Below are 26,216 nucleotides of genomic sequence, written 5' to 3' on the forward strand. Positions count from 1 at the left end.
AACTAAGTTTTCTTTCTTTTTTAAAGAGAGGGATGTGTAGTTGATAAGATTCCTGGGAAAGCATAGTCCTGTTTTCATCATCAGTGCAAATAGTTAAAACACAGGAGAGCTGTGAAAGGCAGATACTAGTATTGTGAATTTTAGTTGAAATTAAAAGGTTTTGTCTGTGGCGTTCACTATTCTAGAGCAGTGCTTTTCAAGGCTTTCTCACTCTCCTGGGTAACTCCACCAAGAGTTTGTTAAGCTTTATTTTCTGTAGGTTCTTATAAAGATAAAGAAACTCAGATTTTATGCACATTTTTTCTGTAAACCTACAACTTCTCTAATAAAAAAAAATAGTACATGCTTTTTCAAACTACACTCTCCTTCCCTTTGAGTAATAGTGAGCTTATATTTATTGAGCTCTTACTATATCCCAGGCACTGTGTTAGGCACTGTACCTTTATTAACCCATTTAATCTTCATGACACGTCTGTGTGGTGAGTACAATGAAATGCATGTTTTAAAGATGAAGAAACAGTAGCACAGAGAGGTTGGACATATTGTAAGTGGCAAATCCAGTGTCTGAACCCAGGCAGTCTGATTCCAGAGTCCATCCTTTTAACCCTAGCACTCCACCTGCCTCTGATCTAAAGCATAGTAAACAGAGAATGACCAGTGTGGTTTGGAAAGCAGCTTTAAGGGAAAAATTGGAGCTCAGATTCTAAAAGTCAGTTGAGTCAACAGATATTTATTGACCACCTGTTTAAATGACTCTGAGCAGATACAGGAAGGGTCTTTGTCTCTGGAAGTTACATTCTTGTGAAGAAAGGCAACTACACACATGACGATTTTAGTCTGAACCAGTGGGGATTGAGTGCAGTAAGAGTCAAATACAAAGTGCCGCCAGGTGTTCAAAGGAGGGAGAGTCAACTTCTGGGTAGGGGAAGAGGAGCGTTAAAAGAGAAACAGGAGGGAGAAGTCTGAAATCATAGATCCAACTCAAGTGAGTTGTTAAATATTCTTAGACATCTCACTCAAAGTTCTCCCAGAGAGTGCTTTGGAATGTTTGGTAGAATGGGTGGCAACATGTTGAAATTGGAACGTGAACTGAAGTGTCTCTTCCCAGAGTTTGCGAACTGTGTTCTTTTCAGTTTGCAGAGCTGATCCTTTCTACTACTTTGGAAGGCATTTAAAGAATGGCATATATGTTACTGTTAAACTACAGTTTTCTTCACATGCCTTCCTGTCATTACTGCTTTAACAAATGAGTAGTAGAAGTAATAACTTAGGATTTTTAACTTTCTTTGCTACAGTTTAATACTTCTGGATATTTGAGTTTTGTTGAGGTGACAGTCTATGTAGTAGCTCATCCAGCAGCATCCTTAGGTAGTTTGTGACTCAAGCTGACAGTATTACATTATATTCTTTCCAAATATTTCAAGGAATTTTATTTTCCTGACACTTTGTTCTTGGGTTAGTGTGAATTCTAATTCTTTCAGTTGTTAAAAAACATTAGTACGTTTTTTAGTAAAAATCCTTGGCTTCCTTTACTTATGTAGATTTTTCCATTACCTTCCTCTTTAGGTCTCTTTTGTGCAAAAATGCACCCTGTAGGATTTGTTGTCAGGCTTTTACAACCAGGTACGTAGAGGTCTCTGTCCTCATACATTAATTTGCAGGGCAACTACCTGATAATTGGCTTTTTTCCAGGAGAACTGCAGCTGTGGCTGGCAATCTTTCTAAACTGGGATTTAACTTTCTTAATAACCTTAGTGTGCAGAACAGTTTTCAGAGGTAGTTTGGCATTTGGTGGCAATTCCAAACTGATGTACCTCTTTTTGCCCCTCCGTTCTTTGACTTTTGCATTCCTCACCTCTTTCTTCTGTGCCTGCATGGCACAGTACTTGTGTTTACTAGCGTTTTGACAGTTGACCCTGGTGAATTCTCAGTCCTGCTATTATCTTCCAGGGCTAGGCTTGCCAACTTGCGGGCTGTCGAAGGATTTAGAGGTCCACAGTCCCTTATTTGCAATTCAAAAATGCAAGAGATTTTTTTGTTTGTTTTAGTAAGTTTGGCTCCACAACTGATTTAGCACCCAACCTGATCTAGGCTCTCCCATCTTGATGCAGCTCTTCATGTGCTTTGCCTCAAAATGTGAATGTACTTGATTATGGTGAGCTACCCTGTCCTGAATGGGAGAGGAATATGATGTATAATGTATGCACTATCTTACCTTTCTAAAATCCAAACAGTACTGAATTCTGGCACCTGTAGATATTTGTACCTGCATTTAAATTCTTAGGTGATGTATCAGGGTCTACCTATTTTGTTGCTATATTTTTTGAGGCTGAAAAAGGGCAGTTGATTCTGTTTGCTGAAACAAAATAAATGTCGGGTCCTTGTTATGAAAGCTTTCTTTGCCTTGAATCTCTTCTGTGGATTTGTTATTCTACAGTACCATTTTCAGTTCATTTTCATGAGATTACCACTTTATATTTTGCAGCTGACTTTTAGTTAAAATTATTTAAAGTTAAAAGGTGACTTCCTCATGGCAGGGTCTACTTGTGATAATTATGTTATTAATTCTGCTCTCCTCATCCTTTGCTGGGTGGATTTGTTTGCAAACCTCAGAACGAACTTTAACATACATTTTCTCAAATAAACCTTCCCTGATCATTCCAAATCGAGGATCCTTGTCAAAGGCCTGCACCTGATACACCTTTTTTTTATACAAGTTGTATACAACTAATACTTATGGAATAACTATTATGTATCTTCTAGGGGGTACAAAACCAAATAAAAACTGCCCCTATTCTCAAGAATTTGGTCAAAAAGCTATACCAAATCAACCTAAGAGAAATGATCGAATGAGATTGGGAAATGCTGTATACTGTAACCTCTCTTCCAGATTCATCAAGTTCGTTAACATGTTAAAGGTTGTGAAAATTACTGCCACAAAGAAACTTCTTTAAACAGTATTTTCCAAATTTATGTGTCCTTGAAACCTTTTCCTGTCATCTTCAATAACTGCTAACTTGATGTGATGTTCTGTTTATTATCTTGTGGTTTCATTATTTGCCACAATCTGTAGGCTCACTGAAATTCACAGTGAATTGTGTTTTACTGTAAGTGATCTATTGGAGAAAGGTAGAAGAGATAATTAAACTCTGAATGAAGTTAAATTTTTAAAAGAAACCTAAGTAGAAGTGATCATTTGTTTCATTTTAGAGCTGGTTTATATAGTTTATCTTATTTACCACTTCATTTAAAGAATCAACACCTTCCCCTAAGATCTTTTTTTATGTAAATTGTGGTAACATATGTATGAGATAACTCTTCCCGTTTTAACCATTTTCAAGTTCCCGTAATATCGTAATGGTGACCTTGGATTAATACAGAAATCATGCTTCTCCAGCTAACCTACTCTACCAGTTTTCAGTCTACTGCATTGATTATAAAAAGGAAAAAAACTTCTAGAATTCAGTGGGACTCTTGATTGCACTACAAGAGAAGCAGAGCCACACAGTAAGCAGTGGCCTCTGGGGATATTCAGCAGTACTTTCAAGGTATGAGTGGGAATGGGAGCCTTACTAGTGTAGTGCAATACAGCACATAGGGACATAGTCCAGGAGCCAGGAGACTTAGATTCTCTTCTTCATTCTCCCACTGAATAACTCTGTGGTCTCGGCCAAATCATCTAACCCCACTCTGTAACTTAAAAAACTCCTCTGTTAGTGAAGAGCTGGAGCTAAAGGATTCCAAATTCTATGGTTCTAATGGAATTGGAGAGTCATATTCATCATGGCCAGGAGTCCATTGATGCCTGGCACGTAGATAGTGTACAAACAACCCAGGAATCAAAGACCATACGATTAAAAGGCCAAACCAAACAAAATATAAAAAACTCAGCAACCAGGATGATAGTATTGGCTGACATTCTTTTTTGTGAGTTGTGTGGGGGTCTCTCCCCTCCAAATGAGGTTCCTGTGACCTTTATCAGTATCTTTGGGATATGGTTTCCTCTTTATCATAATAAAGAGGGGTGGAGTAGTGAGTTCTCTGTCTTTCTGCCTAAATATTCTTGCTTTTTAAGTTTTAAATGCAGGGAGTGATTAAATTTTATTGGAAGAGTGAATATTCTGCTTGCAAGCTTGTGCCACAAACTTATTGAGCTCCCACTCTATATTTTAGATTCAAAAAGGATGAATTATGGTCCCTGCTCTCAGGGAGTTTACATGGTGGTTATAATAGCTTATATAATAGAAAATAATTATTGTAAGGTAAAATGCTAAATATAGCACTGGACTGGTAGATGGTGCCACAATTCAGAGGAGGCAGTTTCTATTGGAATCATAACTGAAAATGTGTGCACTATAGGGTGTCATTTTTGTAATTTTTAAATACAGAAATATCCTTAAAGTATTATAAATGGGGCAGAATGGGGAATTCCTTATATTCTTGTAAACATTGGGAACTACTAATTTAGTAGAGCCCTCAATCTTGGAGCTTGCGCTTGTGAAGCCTGTTACTGCAAAGGAGAGGCTAAGCCTACTTAAAATTGTGTGTAAGAGTCAACCCCAGAGAACCTCTTTTGTTGCTCAGATGTGGCCTCTCTCTCTAAGCCAGCTTGGCAGGTGGACTTGCTGCCCTCCCCACTACATGGGCTATGACTTCCTAGGGTGTAAATCTCCTTGGCAACGTGGGACATGACTCCAGGGGATGAGTCTGGACTTGGCATCATCGGATTGAGAAAGCCTTCTTGACCAAAAGGGGGAAAAAATTTCAAATGGAGTCAAGAAGTCATTCTAGAGGTTATTCTTATACATTATATAAATATCCTTTTTTAGTTTTTACTATATTAGAATAGCTAGAAGGAAATACCTCAAACTGTTGAACACCAACCCAGTAGCCTTGATTCCATATGACCTTGTGATTTTGAAAACCTTTTGGCTCATACTCCCTTTATCCAGTATATGGACAGATGAGTAGAAAAATGGTGACAAAAAAGTAAATGAATAATATGGAGGGAGGGAGGTGGGTTGTTTCAGGTGTTCTTTTTTACTTTTATATTTATTTTTATTTCTTGGTGTAATGAAAATGTTAAAATATTGATTGTGATGATAAGTGCACAACTATATGATGATACTGTGAACAACTGATTATACGTATACTTTGGATGATTATATGGTAAGTGACTATATCTCAGTAAAATTGCAAGGGAAAAAAAAAACGGGGGCCAGAATGAAGTAGATGTATTTTATAGCTTAGGGTCCTATAAGTAACTTCTGTGAAGTAAAGGCCAGAAAACATAGGATATTTTTACCAAAGCACTCTTCTAGGCTCTCTGAAAACAAAGTCTCCCTGAGAACTTCCTTAGACTGGTGGTGTTTCATAGCACTTAATCCTTTAATTGAGCATCATCATAATCATAATTGCTGCCATTTTTGAGTTCTTACTATTGCCAGGCATTTTGTTTCTTTCAGTACTCATAATGATTATCAAAGATAGAGTTCTTTTTTTTTTTTTTTTTTTTTTTTTTAAATCTCATTTTGTAGGTGAGGAAGTGGCTTATTCATGTTCACCTACTAAATCCCAGGACAGGGACTCAATTCATGTCTGTCTTGATTGCAAATTTTTAACCAGAGGGAGGTTATTGCCGCCATCAGTAACAGCTTTCAGAGTATTGGGAGTTAAACATTGTACTGTGTGCTTCACCCATATTACCTTATATACTGTAGAATTGGAATTATTCCTATCTCACAGATAAGGAAACAGGCTTGGAGAAGATGATTGACTTACCCAGAACATTTATCTAAGTAAATGTCAGAGCTGGAATTTGAACCCAGTACTCCAGGATTTTTGGCTCCAAAGCCTGTACTCTTTTCTACTGCACCATTTTTCTTCTCTGCGAATATCTGTTGGTGACATGCAGTTAAAAAAATGAAACTTCATATATCATTGCAATACTTGTGAATTTTTATTCAGTCTTCTGAACATGGCTTACTTAGGTTTTGGAGATTCCAAAATTTTACAGGTTTTTAGTGACTAGGATCATCTGCATGTAATTATTTTTTACTGTATCTGATAAGCCCTACATGCCTTTGACTTCAAGAAGAAACTGGTTTGTAACTCCTCTAGGAAGCCTGGCTACTTCACTTACTTTGGGGAAAATAAAAAATTGGAGGATAGGCCATAAATGAAGTAAGTCAAGATTATAAAACAGCATTCCTTTTCTTCAGAGTCACTTTTCAGAATTACGGTTCCTTCAGGTATTTCATAGTTATGGTAATGAAAGCTCTAATGATACCTGGAATAAACTTACAACATCCCATGTGATAATTAGTAATAAGCCTCTTACAGAGTAGAACAAGACTCAAAAAAGTTAAATATCTATGTTCAGAGTCACTTCAGCAGGTCTTCTCTCTCCAAGTCATTGCTTTCTTGCTGTTCATTCCTAAAATTAATCCTCATTTTATTTTTAAACCGTCAGTAATTGGCATGGTTGTCCACATTCTTCCTTGAAACATTTTTCTCACTTGACTTTCATGATTTTATATTCCCTTCTTTAACTTCCTGCATCCTTAGCTCCTTTACTGTTGGTTTTCATTTCCCCAACCTCTGAATGTTTGGGGGCTTCAGGGCACAGTCCTTGGATCTCTTCTTTCTGTAATCACTCTCTAGGTGATCTCATTCAGTCTTCTTTTTCTTTTTTAATGCAATTTTATTGAGATATATTCACATACCATACAATCATCCAAAGTGTATAATCAGTTGTGCACAGTATCATATAGTTGTGCATTCATCACCACAATCAATTTTTAACATTTTCATTACTCCAAGAAATAAAAATAATAGTAAAAAAAGAACACCTAAAACATCCCATACTCTTCCTCCTCCCCCCCCATTATTCATTTACCTTTTGTCACCATTTTTCTACTCATCTGTCCATCTACTAGATAAAGGGAATGTGAGCCACAAGGTTTTCACAATCACATGGTCACACCATATAAGCTATATAGTTATACAGTTGTCTTCAGGAATCAAGGATACTGGATTACAGTACAACAGTTTCAGGTATTTCCTTCTGGCTATTTTATTACACTAAAAACTAAAAGGGTATCTATATAATGCATAAGAATAACCACCAGAATGACCTCTCGACTCCATTTTAATTCTCTCGGTCACTGAAACTTTACTTTGTTTCATTTCTCTTCCCTCTTTTTGTCCAGAAGGCTTTCTCAGTCCCATGGTGCCAGGACCAGACTAATCCCCTGAAGTCATGTCCCACTATGCCAGGGAGATTTATACCCCCGGGAGTCATGTCCTACCTAGGAGGGAAGGCAGCAAGTCCACCTGCTGAGTTGGCATAGAGAGGCCACATCTGAGCAACAAAAAATGTTCTCCAGAGGTGACTCTTAGGCATAATTGTAAGTAGGCTTAGCTTCTCCTTTGCAGCAACAAGCTTCATAATGGCAAGCCCCAAGATTGAGGGCCCAGCTTACTAAACTGGTAGTCCCCAACGCTATGAGAATATCAGGAATTTTCCAGGTGGGGAAGTTGAATATTTCCACATTTTCCTCCAGTTCCTCAAGGGGGTTTTGCAAATACTTTTTATTCTCTGTGCAGATGACTCTGAGATGTATCAGGGCTTCACACTAACCTGTACAAACCAACCAGGTCTCACCTCCTATTCAAGGTCCCATGTAATTATGGTGTTTGAATAAACTGACCATACAAGTTAAATTATATAGATTTTGCAGCAAATAAACATCTCTTCCTTTGGTCTCACACAGAAGTTGAAGTTTTAAAACACAGTCAGTATCCCCGGGGAGGAATGTAGACCCGGCATCGTGGGATGGAGAACATCTTCTTGACCAAAAGGGGGATGTGAAAGGAAATGAAATAAGCTTCAGTGGCAGAGAGATTCCAAAACGAGCCGAGAGATCACTCTGGTGGGCACTCTTACGCACACTTTAGACAACCTTTTTTAGGTTCTAAAGAATTGGGGTAGCTGGTGGTGGATACCTGAAACTATTAAACTACAACCCAGAACCCATGAATCTCGAAGACAGTTGTATAAAAATGTAGCTTATGAGGGGTGACAGTGGGATTGGGAATGCCATAAGGACCAAACTCCACTTTGTCTAGTTTATGGATCGATGTGTAGAAAAGTAGGGGAAGCAAACAAACAGACAAAGGTACCTAGTGTTCTTTTTTACTTCAATTGCTCTTTTTCACTCTAATTATTATTCTTGTTATTTTTGTGTGTGTGCTAATGAAGGTGTCAGGGATTGATTTAGGTGATGAATGTACAACTATGTAATGGTACTGTAAACAATCGAAAGTACAATTTGTTTTGTATGACTGCGTGGTATGTGAATATATCTCAATAAAATGATGATTAAAAAAAAAAAAAAAAAAAAAAACACAGTCAGTATCATCCTTTACCCTTTAGTCTCATTTACCTTAGTCCTAATCAAGTCCATTTTGTTCATATTTGTAGTGAAGTCTGCTCTCTTTTTCAGCTTCTTTAACATTTGCTGTATAGGATAATGCTGACATTCATAGCTGCTGAACTCTGGCTCTAGGTCTCAGGTGTCACACAGATACCTGAAGTTCCAGGGACCAACCAGGTTATACACAAATAGCTCAGCATCTCAGAATTTAGAAATAACTGTTACAACTCATGAATAGATGTGACTGCTGTAAGAGCTTACAACCTAGGAACCTTTACAATAAGCCTTCCCCTGATAACCTATGCTCTCAGATTCAGTTCTCAGAGTTTGCACATAATAATAGTTAGTCCATATCAGAAGGCGTTATAATGTTGTCTTTTTGTTCCTGGCATATTTCACTCAACATACTGTCCTCAGGGTCCATTCACCTAGTTGCATACGTCGCAACTTCATTCCTTCTTGCTTCTGCTCAGTATTCCGTTGTGTGTATATACCACAGTTCACCATTCTGTTTATTAGTTGATATACCCTTAGGCTACCTCCATCCATTGAAAATCATGAATGCTGCCGCCATAAAAACAGTTCAGCAGTGTGCAAATTCCATTCGTGTCCCTGCTTTCAGTTCTTCCAAGTATATACTCAATAACAGGGTTGCAGGACCATATGGCAACTCCATACTTAGCTTCCTGTAGAACTACTACACTGCCCTTCAGATGGGCTACACCATTCTACTTCCCTGCCAACAGTGAATAGGTATATCCCTCTTTCCACATTTTCTCCAGCACGTGTTTCCTCTGTTTATTTTTTAAATAGTTCGATTCACACACCATACAATCCATCTTACATAAACAGTCAGTGATTCCCTGTATATTCACGTAGTTATGCATTCACCGCCAGTCTATATGAGGACATTTTGATCTCTTCCACAAAGGGGAAGAGGAGAGGAAAAAAAAGAATTAAAAAAAGGAAGAAAAAATAAAATACAATGAAAAGGTCAGCAACACCACCAAGAATCCTATACCACTCCCTTATATTCCCCTCTTACAGACATTTAGCTTTGGTATATTTTCTTTGTTACAATTAATGGAAGCATATTACAGTGTTACTGTTAACTATAGACTCTAGTTTGCATGGATTGTTATTTTCCCCTATACCATCCAATTTTCAACACCTTGAAGTGTTGACATTCATTTGTTCTCTCTCGTGTAAAAATATTATACTTTTACATCTAATCACCATCATTGACCACTCTAGGTATCACTAAGTTATACAATACCATTCGTTATCTTCTATCTTCTCTTCTGGTGTCATACATGTCCCTAGTCCTCCTCTTTCAACCATACTCACACTCACTTTGTTCAGGGTACTTACAATATTTTTCTACCATCATACAGTATTGTGCTATCCATTTCTGGATCTATTCAGTCAATCCTGTTGAACATTCAGTACTCCTTCAGCATCAAATGCCTGATCCTCTTTCTATCTCCTGATAAGCTGTGTCCTCAACTATAACTCTTAAAGTTCGCTCATTAATGTTAGTTCATATTAGCGAGACCATACATTGTTTAACCTTTTGTTTCTGGCTAATTTCACTCAATGTAATGTCTACTGTCTACTGTTTTGTCTTTTGGATTTTATATGTCATCTTGTTTTTATTATCTCTCTCTTTCTCTCTCTTTTTCCCCTTACTGACAGTCTTCATTTCTACACTGTTCTCCAAACCTCTCTCTCCTGTCTTTTCCTATCTGCCTGTAGTGCTCCCTTTGGTATTTCCTGTAGAGCAGGTATCTTGTTCACAAACTCAGTGTCTGTTTGTCTGAAAATATTTTAAACTCTCCCTTATTTTTGAAGGACAGTTTTGTTGGATATAGAATTCTTGGTTGGCAGTTTTTCTCTTTCGGTGTCTTAAATATATCATACCACTGCCTTCTCACCTCCATGGTTTCTACTGAGAAATCCACTTCCCTGCATGTGATGGATTGCTTTTCTCTTGCTGCTTTCAGCATTCTCTTTTTGTCTTTAACCTTTGATAATCTGATTATTAAGTGTCTAGGTCTGTTTGGATCTATTCTGTTTGGGATATGCTGCGCTTCTTGGATCTGTAATTTTATGTCTTTCATAAGAGATGGGAAATTTTCAGTGATTGTTTTCTCCATTATTGTTTCTGCCCCTTTTCCCTTCTCTTCTCCTTCTGGAACACCCATGACGTGTATATTGTGCCCTTTATGATGTCATTCAATTCCCTGAGACCTGCTCATATTTTTCCGTTCTTTTCCCTATCTGATCTTTTGTGTGTAGGATTTCAGATGTCTTGTCCTCTAGTTCATGAATCCTTTCTTCTGATTCTTCAGATCTGCTGTTGTATGTCTCCATTGTGTTTTTCCTCTCTTCTGTTGTGCCTTTCATTCCCATAAGTTCTGCCAATTGTTTTTTCAAACTTTCGAATTCTTCCTTATATTCGCCCAGTGTCTTCTTTATATCCTTCATTTCTTTTGCCGTATCTTCCCTCAACTCATTGATTTGATTTTTTCAATTGATTTAGGAGATTTGTTTGATTAGTAATTCATTGTTTCAATTCCTGTATCTCAGTTGAAGTATAAGTTTGTTCCTTTGACTGGGCCATATGTTTGTTTTTCCAACTATGACTCATAATTTTTTGTTGTCTATGCACCTGATTTCCTTGATTACCCCAATTAGATTTTCCCAGACTAGACTTGCCCAGGTCTCAGAAAGAGGGTGTAATCAGTATCAAGTTTCCCTGAGGATGAGACCCAGTAGGTTGTCAGAATTTTGTGTGAGGCCCCTAGACTCTGTGCTTTTCCTGTCCTGTTAAGCAGGTAGCACTTGTCAGCCCTCTGTTCCCCACTGGCATAAAGAGGTGTGCTGCCTTAATTCACAGCAGACCCTTTTTCCTGCCAGGGACAGGGTGAGTCAGAAGCCAAGCTTAAGCTGTTTCTGTTTTTTTTCCCTCCCCCCAGGCCCTGGGGTCTGAATTCTCTAAAGGAGGGCTGCCACTTGAGCTGGGCTCCACCCCCTTTTCTTAGGGAAGATACATCCTTTAGGGAATTATCTCTTTCACTTGGCTTCTTCCTTTGTCTCTCCGATTATCATAACTCCACCTTGCCTGGGTCAGTGCTAACAATTGAAAATGCCTTAGGCTTTCTGTAATGAGCTACTTAGAATGAGAGGAAAGAAAAAAGAAAGAAATCCCCTTTTCAAAGCCAGACTCTAGCCCTCCCAGTTTCACCAGTCCAGAGTCAGGGTTCATACCAGGTTCTCTGTGCCACTTTTCTTGGCACAGAGCCTTTTTCCAGTATCCTGAGCTCAGCCAACTCCAAAAGCCTCTGTTTTTATTTATCGCCCCCCCTCCCCCCATTAGCCCTACCTCCTCTGTGCCAGGAGAGACCTCAGTTCCTTTCCTGCTTGCTCTGGGTTTATCTGTGCTCATAGCTTTTATTCGGTAGTCCAGATTTGTTAATTAAAACCACATTGGTAGCTTGGTTGAGCTACCTTCCCTTCCTCCTATTAACGACTGATTCTTTTTCCCACTGGGGAGTTGTTCCAACTCAGCCTGCCATGCCCATGGGGAAGGGGCACCAGCTCCTCAGTTTGGGGGCTTTACTTAAAGTTCTGTGCTGAGGTCTCAGTCATTCCACCCATTCTAGACTGGTGTACGATGTGTATCCGGTAATGGATGTCCTCCAAACAGTTGTTTCAGACTATTGATTAGTTGTTCCTGGCTATTTACTAGTTGCTGTAGTGGGCTAACTAAATTCAACACCTCCCTATGCTGCCATTTTGCCCCGCCTCCAGCACAACTCTTAAATAGTATGTGAGGCCTGCAGTAGAGAGTAAAGGTAGCTGTTAACCTCTCATCAGCACCTCCACAACAGAAACCCAGCCACAGTCCCTGACCAAGTTGGTGGGGAAGTCGGCACTTCCTGCTGTTGGGGAGAAACCCCATATACTCCTAGTCCACTTGGAGCCTCTTAGCCTCTATACATTACCACACCCAAGATCGCAAATTGCAACAAGCCCCTCATTCAGTCTTAAGGTTTGAATAGCGTCTATATGCTGATGAAATATTCTCAAATATTTATCCTTAGCTGGGACCTCTCCCCTATACTACAGACTAATATATTCAGTGGCCCACTTAATATCTTTTCTTGGATATCTAATGGGCGTTCTTTTTGGCTCCTCTCTCTCTTTCATATGTGATCCATCAGCAAATCCTTTATTCTAGAATTTGACTACTTCTTACTACCCCCCTACCCCAACTCCTCCTAACTTTGGTCAGTGCACCAACATCTCTGGCTTGGAGTATTTCAGCAGCCCCTAGCTGTTCTCCATGCTTTGTTATTGCACCCACCCCCACCCCGGCGCTATTCTCAACACAGAAACCCGAGTGATTCTTTAAAAACCTAACTCAAGACCACATCTGTCTTCTGTCTACAACACTCTAATGGCTTTCTATTTCAGTCTCAGTAAAATTCAGAGTCCTTATTTTGACTACAAGAAGGACATGATGTGCTCCCCACTCACCAGCCCTGCTGGCATTACCTTTTTGACCTCATCTCCTACTGTTCTCCCTTTCCTTCACTCTGTTCCAGCTACATAGCCATCTTGCTGTTTTTGGAAAATATCAGGCACACATGTGCCTCAGGTCTTTGTACTTGCTGAATGCTTCTAGAACATTACCTGGCATGTAGTAAGTACTCAATAAATATTGAAAGATGTATGCACCCATGAATTGGTTTCTACCACAGACAAGGCAGTATGCTAAGCATAGTAGAGGATACAAAGACGGTTAAAGGCGAGTGTACTGATGTTTGAGGGTGCACAGCAGAATATACTAATAGAAGAGAAAGATACGCTTGCCATTTTGATAGAGGCAGTATCAGGTGAGTGTCACATCTGTCCTCTTAAGAACCAACTCAGCCAGGAAAGCAAAGCAATAAAACATGAATGGAAGAGCGGATTATTTGGTCACTGAAGAAGAGATCAGTCTTACCAGAGGACCTACAGGGCTGGGCTTCAACATCGTCGGTGGGGCAGATCAGCAGTATGTCTCCAATGACAGTGGGATCTTCGTCAGCCACATCAAAGAGAATGGGGCTGCAGCCTTGGATGGGCGGCTCCAGGAGGGTGATAAGATCCTCTCGGTGAATGGCCATGACTTAAAGAATCTGCTGCACCAGGATGCTGTAGACCTCTTTCGTAATGCAGGCTATGCTGTGTCCCTGAGAGTGCAGCACAGATTACAGGTGCAGAGTGGACCTGTAGGACGCCGAAATGAAGGAGAGCCAAGTGGCATCCCCATAGTCATGATGCTAGTGCCGGTGTTTGCCCTCACTGTGGTAGCAGCCTGGACCTTCATGAGATACTGACAACAACTTTGACAAGCTCGCTTTCCTGCAGTGCCCCTGATGAAGATACATTTCTCTCTTTCTGTCATCCTCCTCCCTTAAATCCTCCCATATCTTTCCCTCTCTCTGCATAGCCAACACATGATTTAAAGTGACTGATACCCACCCAGAACTTGCTGTTCAAAATATGCTTGAAATCCTCAGATCCTAATGGAGAGTAAAGGTGTTGTTTGAAGAAAAGCCAAGAAAAGACTTGCTGAGAACAAATGAAGAGTTATATTTTTTACCAGGGCCAGCAATAGAAGTTCAGCTACCACCCAAAGAAAGCAAAGTCCAGTCTTCCCATCACCATGGATGATAACTTTTTTCTTAGCTGACATTCCTCAAAAGCCAGCTGTATGAGATGAGAAGAGAGGATTTTTTTTTAGTGATCTTTCTTGGGAAGTTTTTGTGGCCTTTTAAAATTTCTTTCAACTACACACCTGGGTGCCTGTGTCAAACACAAGAGAATAAGAAAGGGAACATTCTCACTTTCTTAAAAAAGTGAATACATATATATATATATATAATATGTATATTTGAATGTATACTCACATGTGATAATAGTGATGCTTTATGAAGCATTAAAAAGATGAGTAAGCTCCTCTACTTTCTAGATTTCATTAGGGATGATCGTAATTGAAGAATTTGAAGAGATTTTTAGAGCATTTATAGTAGGAGTGAGGGCGTGACCCTTAAAGAAGATGCCCAATATGAGTCATTGAAAAAAAAAAACTGAAGCAACTAACAAAAATCTTGAATGAATAATATTTCTTCTCATAATAACTAATGGTGAAGTTGAAGTAAATTGCCATAATCCAGCTCTGCTTAAGTCAGATCCATTCAAAAAACTTTGAACTATAAAGAAAAACTACCAATCTTTGGGCTACCCTGGTCACCTCTTTGATCCTGTTAAAGGATCAGGTGGAATGATTATAGTCAGGGCTGTGATGATGGCACCAAACCAAGCCAGCAAAAAAATTCTAAAACGGAAAAAAATAGTTCCTCTAAGGTGGGATCACAACCCTCTCATGTTACCTATGAGTAGTTTTGATTTCTAGTAACAGGCAAAACCTGAAAAGGGTGGACATGAAATCAGTTCTGTTTTTCAATTAAGATAAGATGGCCTGGATTGCTAGGTTTTTTTTTGTTATGTTTTGTTGTTTTTTTTTGAAAGGCTCTGAACACTGGTTATGGCTTTAATTAATAAACAGTTTTGCAGGGAAGGTGGAAAAATAATTTTGTTTTAAGGGATAGAGGAGTTTGGTGGGTTTTTCATAGGGAAGGCATGGGAGAAGGAGGATATGGGTAGAGAGATGCTAGGGATTAGGGAATACTAGGGATATTAGTGAGATGGGAACCATCCTGTTCATGTGGTATATTCTCCAAATATGCTGGCCAGACTGTAGGCCATGTGTAATCTTGATAGGAAGATTATGAGGACTTTACCTCAGGCAGTCAGTTGTATCCAGTTTTTAACATAGAGGCTCTAGTAATTATTTTGCAAAGGTTGATAAGACATCTGTTTTGTCAAGGCACTTTACAAAGAAGTAAAATACATGGCCTCCATCTTAAAGGGCCTTAAAGTGCAGTGTTGAATTTATATTGCAAGCAGCAAAAGAGAAAAGTTACTTAGCATTGGGGCAATTGAGAAAGTTCCGTGGAGGAAGGGAACAAGTGAAAGACCCTTGAGGGGCTTACAATCTAGTTAAGAGAACTTATAAATAGGTGAAAAGTTAAAAGTATATCATTAGGTTAAGTAGCAGTTAAAAACAATAAAAGAAACACTACCATGTAGAACACAATACAGCAACAAAGATTTACAGACAGCCATCATATATTTTTTTTTAGTAATTCAGAAAAATAAAGCTGTCATGGTGGCATCAGGCTAGAGTGGAAAAGGAAGGTTTTTAAAAATAAAATTCTCAGTAAGACCTTGCCTCTTGGTTAACCATTGGGATATGGAGAAACTTGCTGTAAACAATCCTGACATAAACGATTGCCTTTAGACCTAAACTGTTCAGTAACTTTGGGACTCATTTTGACAACTGCGCTCGTTGTCAGTTCCATAGGAAAACACTTATAGTATCCCATTTCTTACCTCAACCAGCCTCACTGTGGAAGCATAACCTCTGTTGCCCTCCTTGTATCTTGAGGCATATGCAGCAGTTTCTGCAGTGGACCTGCTCACCTCCCAGGAGTCACCTCAGGGTTTGACATTAACTCCTGAGAGGACCTTGAGACATACAAAGTCCCAAAGTGAAGCAAGTAGCAAGCAGGAAGGAAAGTTATTTAGGTTTTTATGTGTCAGTATATGTAAATAAATAGAACACCAATCCCATCCCAAAAAAAAAAAAAAAAAAGAACCAACTCAAGTCCTTTTTCTTTAATGCTTTCTCTGTATCTTTATCCAGCATATCTCCTGTTACACTTGGTCTATTATTTCATACCATTCTCAGTTAATTTATGGAAACCTTGTCACCCTAATTAAATGTTAATATTCTCGAGAATAGGGAGGATACATGATGATTTCCTTTTTTTGTATCTCCCTACTATTAGTACTTAAAAATTTTTAGCTTTTCATTTTGAAATAATTTGAGACTTCAAAAAAAGTTACAAAAGTAAAAAAGATTATACCCTTTACCCAGATTCCCCAAATGCATCTATATAACCATAGTACAGTTATCTAAATCAGAAAATTAACATTGACATACTTTTTAATACCTTTTGAAATGAACTAAATAGATTACTTTTCATTTTCTGTCTACAACGATAGGAACAAGGTGGGAAACCAGTTCTTAACTGTGAAATATCAGTGTTCCTTGGACCTGATTTTAGTTTTTGAGGTTTTTGTTTTGTTTCGTTTTGATGACTTGTTTCTTATTAGAGGTCTTCAAAAGAACAAAAAGAAAATTTACTTTTTTTAAATATAAAACCCATTTTATCTATTATCACATGGGTCCATTTGTATATCTAAGATATATGAGATCTTAGTAATCTTTTTTTTTCCTGTATCTTGAAACATTTTGCTATTTTATCATCTTAGGAATTATTTTGTCAGTATTTATCACTTATTCCCAACTATGCTAAAGAGGAAAAATAATAAGGAAATGAGACAGTGATGGAATTGCTTAGAAAGATGATGCAGTAATGAAATAAATCATCACTATTATACCAGCCTCCAGTTTTCTTACTGTTTTGCTCAAAGCATTGCAACATCTTTCAAGAATGTATAAAAGAAGTTGAGAATCAGCATTTTAAACATTATTTAAGATGTTAACATTCAGGGACTCTGGGATATGGGTTGAAGTGTGTTCCCCTCAAAAGGTATGTTGACATCCTAACCCTAGTACCTCAGATTGTGACCTTATTTGGAAATAGGGTCATTGGTGATGGAATGAGTTAAGATGATGCCAGTTTGAGTTGGGGATGGGCCTTAATTCAATATGACTGTTGTCCTTATAAGGAGAAGGAAATTTGGAGAAGGAAAAAGCCATGTGAAGACAGAGAATGCAGAGATTGCAATGATGCATCTGTAAGCCAAGGAACGCCAAGGATTGCAAGCAAATGCAAGAAGCTAGAAGAGGCAAGGAAGGGTACATCTTTACAAGTTTCAAAGGGGCAGAGCCCTGTTGACACCTTGATTTCAGACTTAGAACGGTGAGCCAATAAATTTCTGTTGTTTTAAGCATCATTTGCGGTATTTTGTTACGGTAACCCTAGGAAACTAAGACAAAAGGTATATGGCAATTCTTTGTACTATTTATTTATTTATTTATTTTTAGCTTTCATTGTACTTGGTTAAGAATTAAGAATGTTTTTATTTTCCTCCCTTGATGGCAAAGAGAAGAAAACTGACAGAAGATATTTCGTAATTATTAAAGGAACTAGTAGATGAATGCAGGGTGACAGAGAGCAACACTCTGAACTGTAATGACTATGGTAGAATTGATTGTATAAACCAAGTTGCAGACTGTGGGTCTTCAGATGACAATATCCTAGATGAATTTTCTCAAACACGAGAATTTATAGGTGAACAGTATTTCTGAGGGAAAAAAAAGAAATTGGTATCCTTATCCAAGTTAGTCAACAGGAGGGGACTTCAGGATGCTTTTTTTTTTTTTTTTTTTTTTTTTACAAGAATCAAAACCGTTTTGTTTTGGTTTGATGATATTCTTTCATTTTTCAGGATGTTTGTGCACCAAAACTTGATATGGTTTGTAAGTGGACAGGTGCCAAAGGCAGGTGTGTGTGTAAAGGTGACTGTAAGGGAACAGATGATTCAGAAATGGAAAAATTCATTGGATTGATCATTCATTTTGTTTGGTATTTATTAATCTAAAAGTCAGAATGCTTGCACTTATGGAGCAAAGATGACTGTCCTCTCTTCAACCAAACTAGGAACTAAGTTTTCAAAGTATTACATTTGACAGTCTAAGGGCAAAAAGAAGATCCAGAAGTGGCAGTAAACTTAGAACCCTATCTACCTGAAATCTGGCATCAGATTTACAGAGTGGCTGTGTTCCAAGTTCATGCATGATATTTGTTGAGCAGTTGGTTGCATTTTAAAGTATGTTACCCGTTTTGGCTATTTATGTCTTCAAAACTATGAAGATATGGAATAAAAATTTGGATTTGCTATTTAAATTCTTATCAAAATTTCTAATAAAGTTTTCTTTCTTTTCACCCAAATGGTCAATTATGATACATTTTTCTGGTATACTGAGGGTTGAAGGTGAATCAGGTGTCATCATGACAGCATCCAAAATGTATCCAGACACACCATTAGAGGGTGAGGACCACTGCATTAGATAAATGTGAAACTGAGTTCAGGGAACTTGGGTGTTATTTCTTGTGTTTTGAGAAGAATGTCTTATTAACCTTGTTGAGTATAATTCTAACTTATATGGGAAATCTAAATAAATTTCCTCTTTCATTTATTTTGGAATAAATTCTGTTTCTTAGCCGACTTAAATCTAGAGGTAGATTTTTGGACACATTTTGAAGTAGACTGTATTTTATTGTGGGCAGTTGCACTGGGTGAAAGTCATTACGTTCATTTAATGCTTTGATAAAAGTTTCTTTGCTTTCAAAGGGAAACTTTGCTTTTTCTCAGGAGTATTCAATGAAGTAAGCAGACCAGGATATATTTTATGTGATGCTGACCACCAATAAGAGAATAACTTCAGAAGATATTTATTTAAAAATTTATAAATATATGAACTTTTAAAAATTGTCTGATTTAAGATTACATCAATATGAAACTAAGATTAGCACTATAGGATCAGCCATAAATTAAAATGCATTTTAAAAAAATTAAGTATATATACTTTAGTTGTCTTAAAAGCCTCTGGAATAAGAAGATTGAAGGTTGTAAGTTTCCATTTGGATTTTAATAATCATGTAGAAGTGTTTGAATTTTTAGGGGGCCAACTCTTTATTGTGACTTAAAGATTTGTTAGATTATAGAACTAGAAAATTGGTCTTTGTATTTCTTTTGCTGTAGGGTTTAGCTTTTACTTTTGTCCTTTTAGCATTTGTCTGAGATGTGTCAAATTCCCTCCCCAGTTGCTCCAGCCTTCTCCAGAAGTCTGTTCTACAATAAATGACATTAGAATCACCCTGTTTGGCTTGCTTTATTTGGGAATTATGATTCCTTTGCATTATGATTACTTCTTTTGATGATTTGGAACTATTTCCTGCTTTTTGTTATAACATCCGGCCAGATGACTTTTTAGTGTTCTGCCGCCATTTGTTCACTTTGGTCTTCTCCCTCTAGTTTCTATGCCTGAAATTGCTGGACTTTTTTGTTTTTTATTTTCTGACTCCATAGACTAGATTTCTGGTAACAGTGTAAACTCCAAATCTGAAACAGTTGGACATGGTAGTGACAGATGAGAATCATGTTGGTTGAAACAGGACTTGAAAGTAGCTTTGTATTTGACTCTAGTGGCTCGCTCCATTATCTGGCATTCAAATACTTTGTAGTTTGGAATTACATTATAACTGGGTTATAGTCTGTTCAGTTTTTCTGGTCATGTATCCCAAAGAAAAAGAATCTAGTTTCTTACTTCTTTAGACAATTATATGACTGTGAACAAGTCACTTAATTTCTTTAGAGTATCAATTTCCTACATTAAATTAGGAGGGTTCTGTTAATCTGACAGGATTGTTGTCAGGCGCACATTATCTAATAGCTGTCATGTGTGGACGACTTGGTTGTTGGGTGCAGGAAATTTGGTCTGTTCAAGTGCTGTAGTCCCAACACTAAACCCAGTGCCTGGCACATGGTAGGCACTTGGGAATTATTTGTGGAATGAGTGAATTGGCAAAGATGGTAAATAGCTATATATTGCCTGTAAATCTGAAGTTACTGTAATATTTGAATTTCATGCTACATACTGCTGTATGCTAATGCATCCCTATTTTTCAAGGTGTGATTGATCACTTACCTTATCCATAGAACCTACCCCACTATACACATCACCCCTTTTTGAATTTATAGTATTTATTTGCATTGCTCATGAACTGGTTTGTGTTGTTAGTTTTTCCTCCAAAGATTTTATTAGGATAATTTTCAAAAGTTCAGCAAAGGTAATGGAATTTTTATGGTGAAGACACGTATACACACTACCAAGATTTTGCCATTAACATTTTCACATTACTTGCTTTATTATGTTTCTGTCCATCTGTCTAACTCTTTATCCATTAGTCCAAACTAATTTCCAGATGTATTTCAAGGACATTGCCAATATTGGTACACTTTTGCCTAAGTACTTTAGTATGTGTTTTATTAGCATTTGTTTAGTTTTTTTCTTTTGATGCAAAATCTACACATAATGAAATTTACAAATCTTAAGAGTACATTGTGTATATGTGTGTTTACATACATGAAATCACACTATATTATATTCTGTAGCTTGTTCTTTTTTACTTAATAGTATCCTTGGAGTTCTTTCCTTGTACATGTAGATGAACATTAATCTTTATAATTGCTACATAGTTATCTGTAATATGGGTGTAGCAAATTTATGTAGCTATTGATAGACATTTAGAGTTTTCTTACTTTGCTGCAGTAAACACACCTGGCAGATGTGTAGAAAAGAGACCTAGAGGTGGAATTGCTATGTTAAAGAGTATTTTAATAGATGCTTGCAGGTTGCCAACCAAATAGACAATACCAATTTAGAACTTCTACCAATAGTGTTTTCCTATACCCACACCCACACTGAATGTCATCATTCTCTTTTAATATTTTCAGGTCTCTCTGGGGTAAATATTTTAATTTGCTTTTTCTTTGATTACTTAGTGAAGTTGCGTGTGGTCTTCCCAACTGTTGTTTTGTTTTGTTTTGGAAAACACATATAATTTATTAAATGGACTTAAAAATCATCACATCGATTTTAGGCATTTCTTGAGTACAGACTATAGGAGTTTCTACCAAAGAACAGTCGTATAACTAGCAGGCAACACCATAAAGATTTAAAGCTTAGTTTTTAGAACAACAAACAAGAGCCAGACAACTGAAAATAAATATTTCATACTTAACCCAAGTGACTCCTGTTACATTCTTTATAATTCCACACACAATTATAAGGTATAGAAACAGTCACCTTTTAGCATCCATCCAGAGTCTTAAATTCCAGCTCTTTATTCCATCATTGTCTTAAAATAATCTGTCATACCTTCTTTGAGGCACCATGATATAGAAGTTTTATTTTTGTACAAGTGGAGTTTTAAAGAAGCATTTTCTGTATTTCTGCATCTACAAAGAATCAACATGTGATAGCTGCTTATTTTGATGTCCTTTAAAGCTCATTTCAACAGGTTTATTTTGTGACAATTGGCTTATTACTAATTTCTGTGGACAACTAACTAATGTTTTTCTTTGTTTTTTTAAGTAAACTTGAGGAAAGCCAACTAGTTTTTAATCTTCTAGAGGGCAGGGGCCAGGATCATCTGCTGCCTTCATATCTGCTGACTGAATGTTTCCCAACTGAATGAATGAATGCTGCCAAAGCATTCCTGCTTTATTGGGTTGAAGCTGCAGAAAGGATGAGTGAGCTATGTGTAAGAGGTTAAAAGAAAACTGAAGTTGCTCAGTGCGTGTGTGCCTTAAATAAAGGGAACTTCCCTTCTCTTCCCTCTTTCCTTACCTTCTCACCTACTGGAGAGGTTAAGAGTGGTTTAGAGTCCAAGTTCAGGAGGCATATTTTGTGATTTCATATTCCATCTTTGTCTCTTATTAGCTATGTTACCTTGGACAGTTTATTTAATCTTTGTGTCTCAGTTTTCTCTTTTATAAAATAGGGAATAAGAGTACTTGCCTATAGGGTGGTACCTCTTTTATAAAATAGGGAATAAGAGCACCTTGCCTATAGGGTGGTTGTCAGGATTAAATTAATATTTGTAAATTGTGTAGAATGGTGCTTGACACTCAATAAATGTTAACTATTATGTTAACTTTTATTGTTATTCTTTCCCGTTCAAATATGTAATATTTTGAGTGTCTATAAAGTATTAGGCCTGTGGAGAATGCAAGCCAAGTCGAAAAGGACCCTACCTTGAAGAAGCTTGAGGCTTGTTTAGAGGATTGGTAAGACATTTGGCAGGCCTAGATGGTAGAGTGGGAAGCAGAAGGAGATGTATTGATGAGTTAAATTTGTTCCTCACTCAGTAAGGAAGAATTTTGTAGGCTGAACTAAGGAATTTGGAGTATATTTTATGTTATGGGAAGGCTTTGATGGATTTACAGTTGGATCAGGTTTGCAATTGAGACAAATAATTTTGAAAGCAGTGTAGAGTCTAAATTAGAGAGGGACAGAGGCTGGAGAGTATTGGCAACAGTTTAGTTGAGGGATGAGTGCCTGAAATAAGGGAGTGACTGGATGAATAGAGAAAAAGTAATTGATTTGGGAGATGTTTAGAAAGTAGAATTATAAGTGGTGATTCTTAAAGAAGTAAAAAATGATTCAGAGAAAGTGCAGATCCTGGGCAAGCCTCTTCAGTGTCATAGAGTTAATCTCAAAAGGCATACTCTGGAGGTAACTAAAGCTAAATAATTCTTAAATATCCCAATCATTTTATAAGAGAAATGATATTTTTAATAGCAAAAAGATAGAATGGGCATAATCTTAGAATAAAATATAGTATTTAATACTTAGCCTGTAAAAAACTCACTATTATCCTTATTTTTCTCCTTATTCTCTAGACTGCTCTATAGACCAACATTTGAGAACCACTGATATAGTTAGTCCAATCTCCTCCTTTTGCAGAGAAGGAAACAGGGTCAGAGTTACAAAGCAAAGAGTAAGAATTAGGACTCTAAACTAGATTAGGACCTGAGAGTCAGGTCTTGACAGGTACTCTAGTGGTTTTTTCCATAGTCCTATGCTATGCTCTTCTGATCTGAATTTGATTTTCCACTCACAAAGTACTGAATTGGCTTTTGTTTACAGACACTAATTCCAGGTGAGTTGATAAGTATGTAGGTTTCAGACCAGCAGAATTCACGATCAAACTATGGTCTTGATTGTACGTTGAAGGAGCAGCCAAAGACTTTTCACTTCATCCATTTCTTAGACCCAGTTCCTCCTCCCAAAATAGGTTGAGATTGAGTGTTCATAGTCAATTGAATGGTGACTCTTAAGTACCACAATAGCATGTATAAATCTGTATTTCCAACCCCTTAATATGTCTGAAAAGCTTGGAAATATTGAGGTATATATACATGCAAGTTCATACTAGAAAAGCGTACAAGAACATAACCGTTTAAGACATTTTAAATTATTTCCCCTCAGCAGTTGTCAATAGTTATGTTTTCAACTCTAGTTAACTGAATTCAATATATTATCACTTACAAACTTGGGAGACTTAGTCCTTTGATGTAAAGTTATAAGTAACAGAGAGAGCACATTTCTGGCTTGAGGTTTATAAGAAAGTATTAAAAATGGCTGGCTTGCAAATTAAACAGTTGTACTGCTCAGTCAGAATCTAGTTTAGGTTTGTGAGGTGTATGGAAAACCTGAAACATTATTTCAAGGCTGATGGTGAGGACAGAGAAGAGGTGAGGCAGCTTTGGGGAGTCCTTATAAGGATTGCTTCCTCATCAAGGCTTGTGTGTTCCCAAGGAATAAAGAAAAAAGAAGTGCACTTAGAAATTAGTTAAAAGCTTTTTTTCATTTATAAAAAGGGTCTTAACCTTTGAGGCTGGATTCCCTGGGTTTAGACTCATGAGTCCTCCACTTACTCATGTCTGGCTCTGGGCAGTTACTCCTTAGGGCCCTGATTTCCTCATCTGTAAAGTGGAAGCAAAAATTGTCCTTCTGGCCTGGAAGGGTGGAGGAAGTTAAATGAATTTGTATATGTAAAGTGCTTAAAACAGGTCCTGACACAAAATAAATGCTTAGTAAATGTGTGTATGGGAGGCGGGGGGACTGACTTCACCTGAGTTGGTGGCTTGCTAAATCTCCCAGTATTGCTACATAACTTGATTGTCTTACCGCAGGAGGGGTGACTTATTTAAGCAGTTTTTTGGTGACTGGAAAAATGGTGAGACTTGGCCTGAATTTGTCTTTGAATGGCTGGGGCATTTTTTTTTTTTTTTTTTTTTTTTTTTTACTGATGTTGCATTATGCTGGTGTTAGTGATACTGGTTTTAGAAAAGCTCTGAAAAGACCCAAGTGTATTTCTGGCCAGTATGTTACTAAACTTTTTGTGTCCTAAAGGAAGTAAAGTGCTCCACAGAAAGATTAAAAATCCGAGGTACTCTGGAACCTCCTTGTTATTAAAGAATGTTAGAGCCAGAAGAACCCTTAGAAATGATCTGTTCCAGCCTTCTGATTTTATAGTTGTGGAAATTAAAACTCACATGGGATGAGGAACTTGTTGAAATACACACATATAGCTCCTTAAGGTGACAAATTAGAAACTTTGTCCTCTTAACTCCTGGCGGAGTGCTCTTCCAAGATACTATTTAACTGTTGAAAACAATTGGTACTTTTAAAATTAGACCACAATTATAGTACTAGGTTCTGAGAGGAGTTAGGAAGAGCAATTGAATGTTTTTGTAGCATGCGTAAATGTAATTAATATTAAGAATGCTGGCATTTGAGGAGAAAACGAGATAATAAAGAACAAAAAGATTGTATTCCTAAGTTGGAGGCTAGTTTTCAACTTTGCAGGGCTGAATTAGTTACTGTATCTAAAATAGAATAGGTATTTGGTTATGGAAGATGAGCTTTACTTGGGCAACTGGTCCTGGAGTGAGAATTGAGTTACATGTCATTGCTTTTGTTTCCTGCAGGATTTGTAGTGCATCCTTGAGCATGAGTACAGAATGAAGCGACGTTTGGATGACCAGGAGTCACCGGTGTATGCAGCCCAGCAGCGTCGGATCCCTGGCAGCACGGAGGCTTTTCCTCACCAGCACCGGGTGCTTGCTCCTGCCCCTCCTGTGTATGAAGCAGTGTCTGAGACCATGCAGTCAGCCACAGGAATTCAGTACTCTGTTACACCCAGCTATCAGGTAAGCTGGAGCCTACGAAGGACTAGGGTTGATGGGGGAGGGATGGTGATTTCATCCCATTAGAATTTATTTTATTAAGCATTAAGTTACATATAAAAAAATATTCATAGGGTATATGTGTAAGGTACAGTATAATGAAAACAGTTTGCACTTGTGTACTCACTACATGGGTAAAACAAAATTTTTTTTATGACCTTTGAAGTTCATGATTGCTGAGACTTACCCATGTTTTTATGTGTAACTGAATTGCATGAATATACCCAATTATCCATTCTGTTGATGGACAATTGGGCTGTTTCCAGTCTTCTGTTATCATAAATGTGCTGCTGTGAATATTATGCACTTCTCATAGTTCAGTGCTACTCACAGTGGCAATCCACAACTATAAAAATTCTTGCCAGAATTTAAATCAGTGCACTACTTTTATCAAGAGTCTTGATATCAAAACAAAAATCAAACAGCTGGGTTAAAATGTGTGCTTATCAGATCTGGTTAAGACTAGGGCAAACTGGACCAAAGGGTAAAGGTTGAAACTGACTGTTTTAAAACTTCAGCTTGCATGTGAGACCAAGGGAAGAGATGTCTATTTGGTGCAGGATCTATATTTTCTAAACAATATAATTCTACAGTCAGTTTATTCAAACACCACAATTACATGGAACTTTGAATAGGAAGTGAGATACTGTAGGTTCGTATAGGTTAGAGTGAAATAGTGACACATCCCAAAGTAATTGGGCAGAGAATAAAAATATATTTACAGGGCCCCCCTGAGGAGCTGGGGGAAAGTGTGGAAGTGTTGGACTTCCTCACCTGGACTGATGCTGATGCTGTCACAAGCATTGGGAC

At 37.6% G+C, this 26,216-nt stretch overlaps 2 protein-coding genes across 2 annotated transcripts in view; both read left to right on the forward strand.

Annotated features, from left to right (window-relative positions):
• The window catches only part of SIN3A (SIN3 transcription regulator family member A), an 81,184-nt gene that overhangs the window by 2,414 nt on the left and 52,554 nt on the right, over nucleotides 1-26,216 (forward strand). The window contains 1 exon segment of the mRNA XM_037833372.1: nucleotides 25,149-25,370. Within this exon segment, the coding sequence (XP_037689300.1) occupies nucleotides 25,182-25,370 (189 nt within the window). The 5' untranslated portion in view covers nucleotides 25,149-25,181.
• LOC119531760 (synaptojanin-2-binding protein-like) lies at nucleotides 12,915-14,640 on the forward strand. Its single transcript, XM_037833371.1, has one exon. The coding sequence runs from the start codon at nucleotides 13,400-13,402 to the stop codon at nucleotides 13,823-13,825; it is 426 nt and encodes a 141-aa protein (XP_037689299.1). The 5' UTR covers nucleotides 12,915-13,399; the 3' UTR covers nucleotides 13,826-14,640.

Source organism: Choloepus didactylus, chromosome 4, assembly GCF_015220235.1.
Source record: "Choloepus didactylus isolate mChoDid1 chromosome 4, mChoDid1.pri, whole genome shotgun sequence".
Classification (NCBI taxonomy): domain Eukaryota; kingdom Metazoa; phylum Chordata; class Mammalia; order Pilosa; family Megalonychidae; genus Choloepus; species Choloepus didactylus.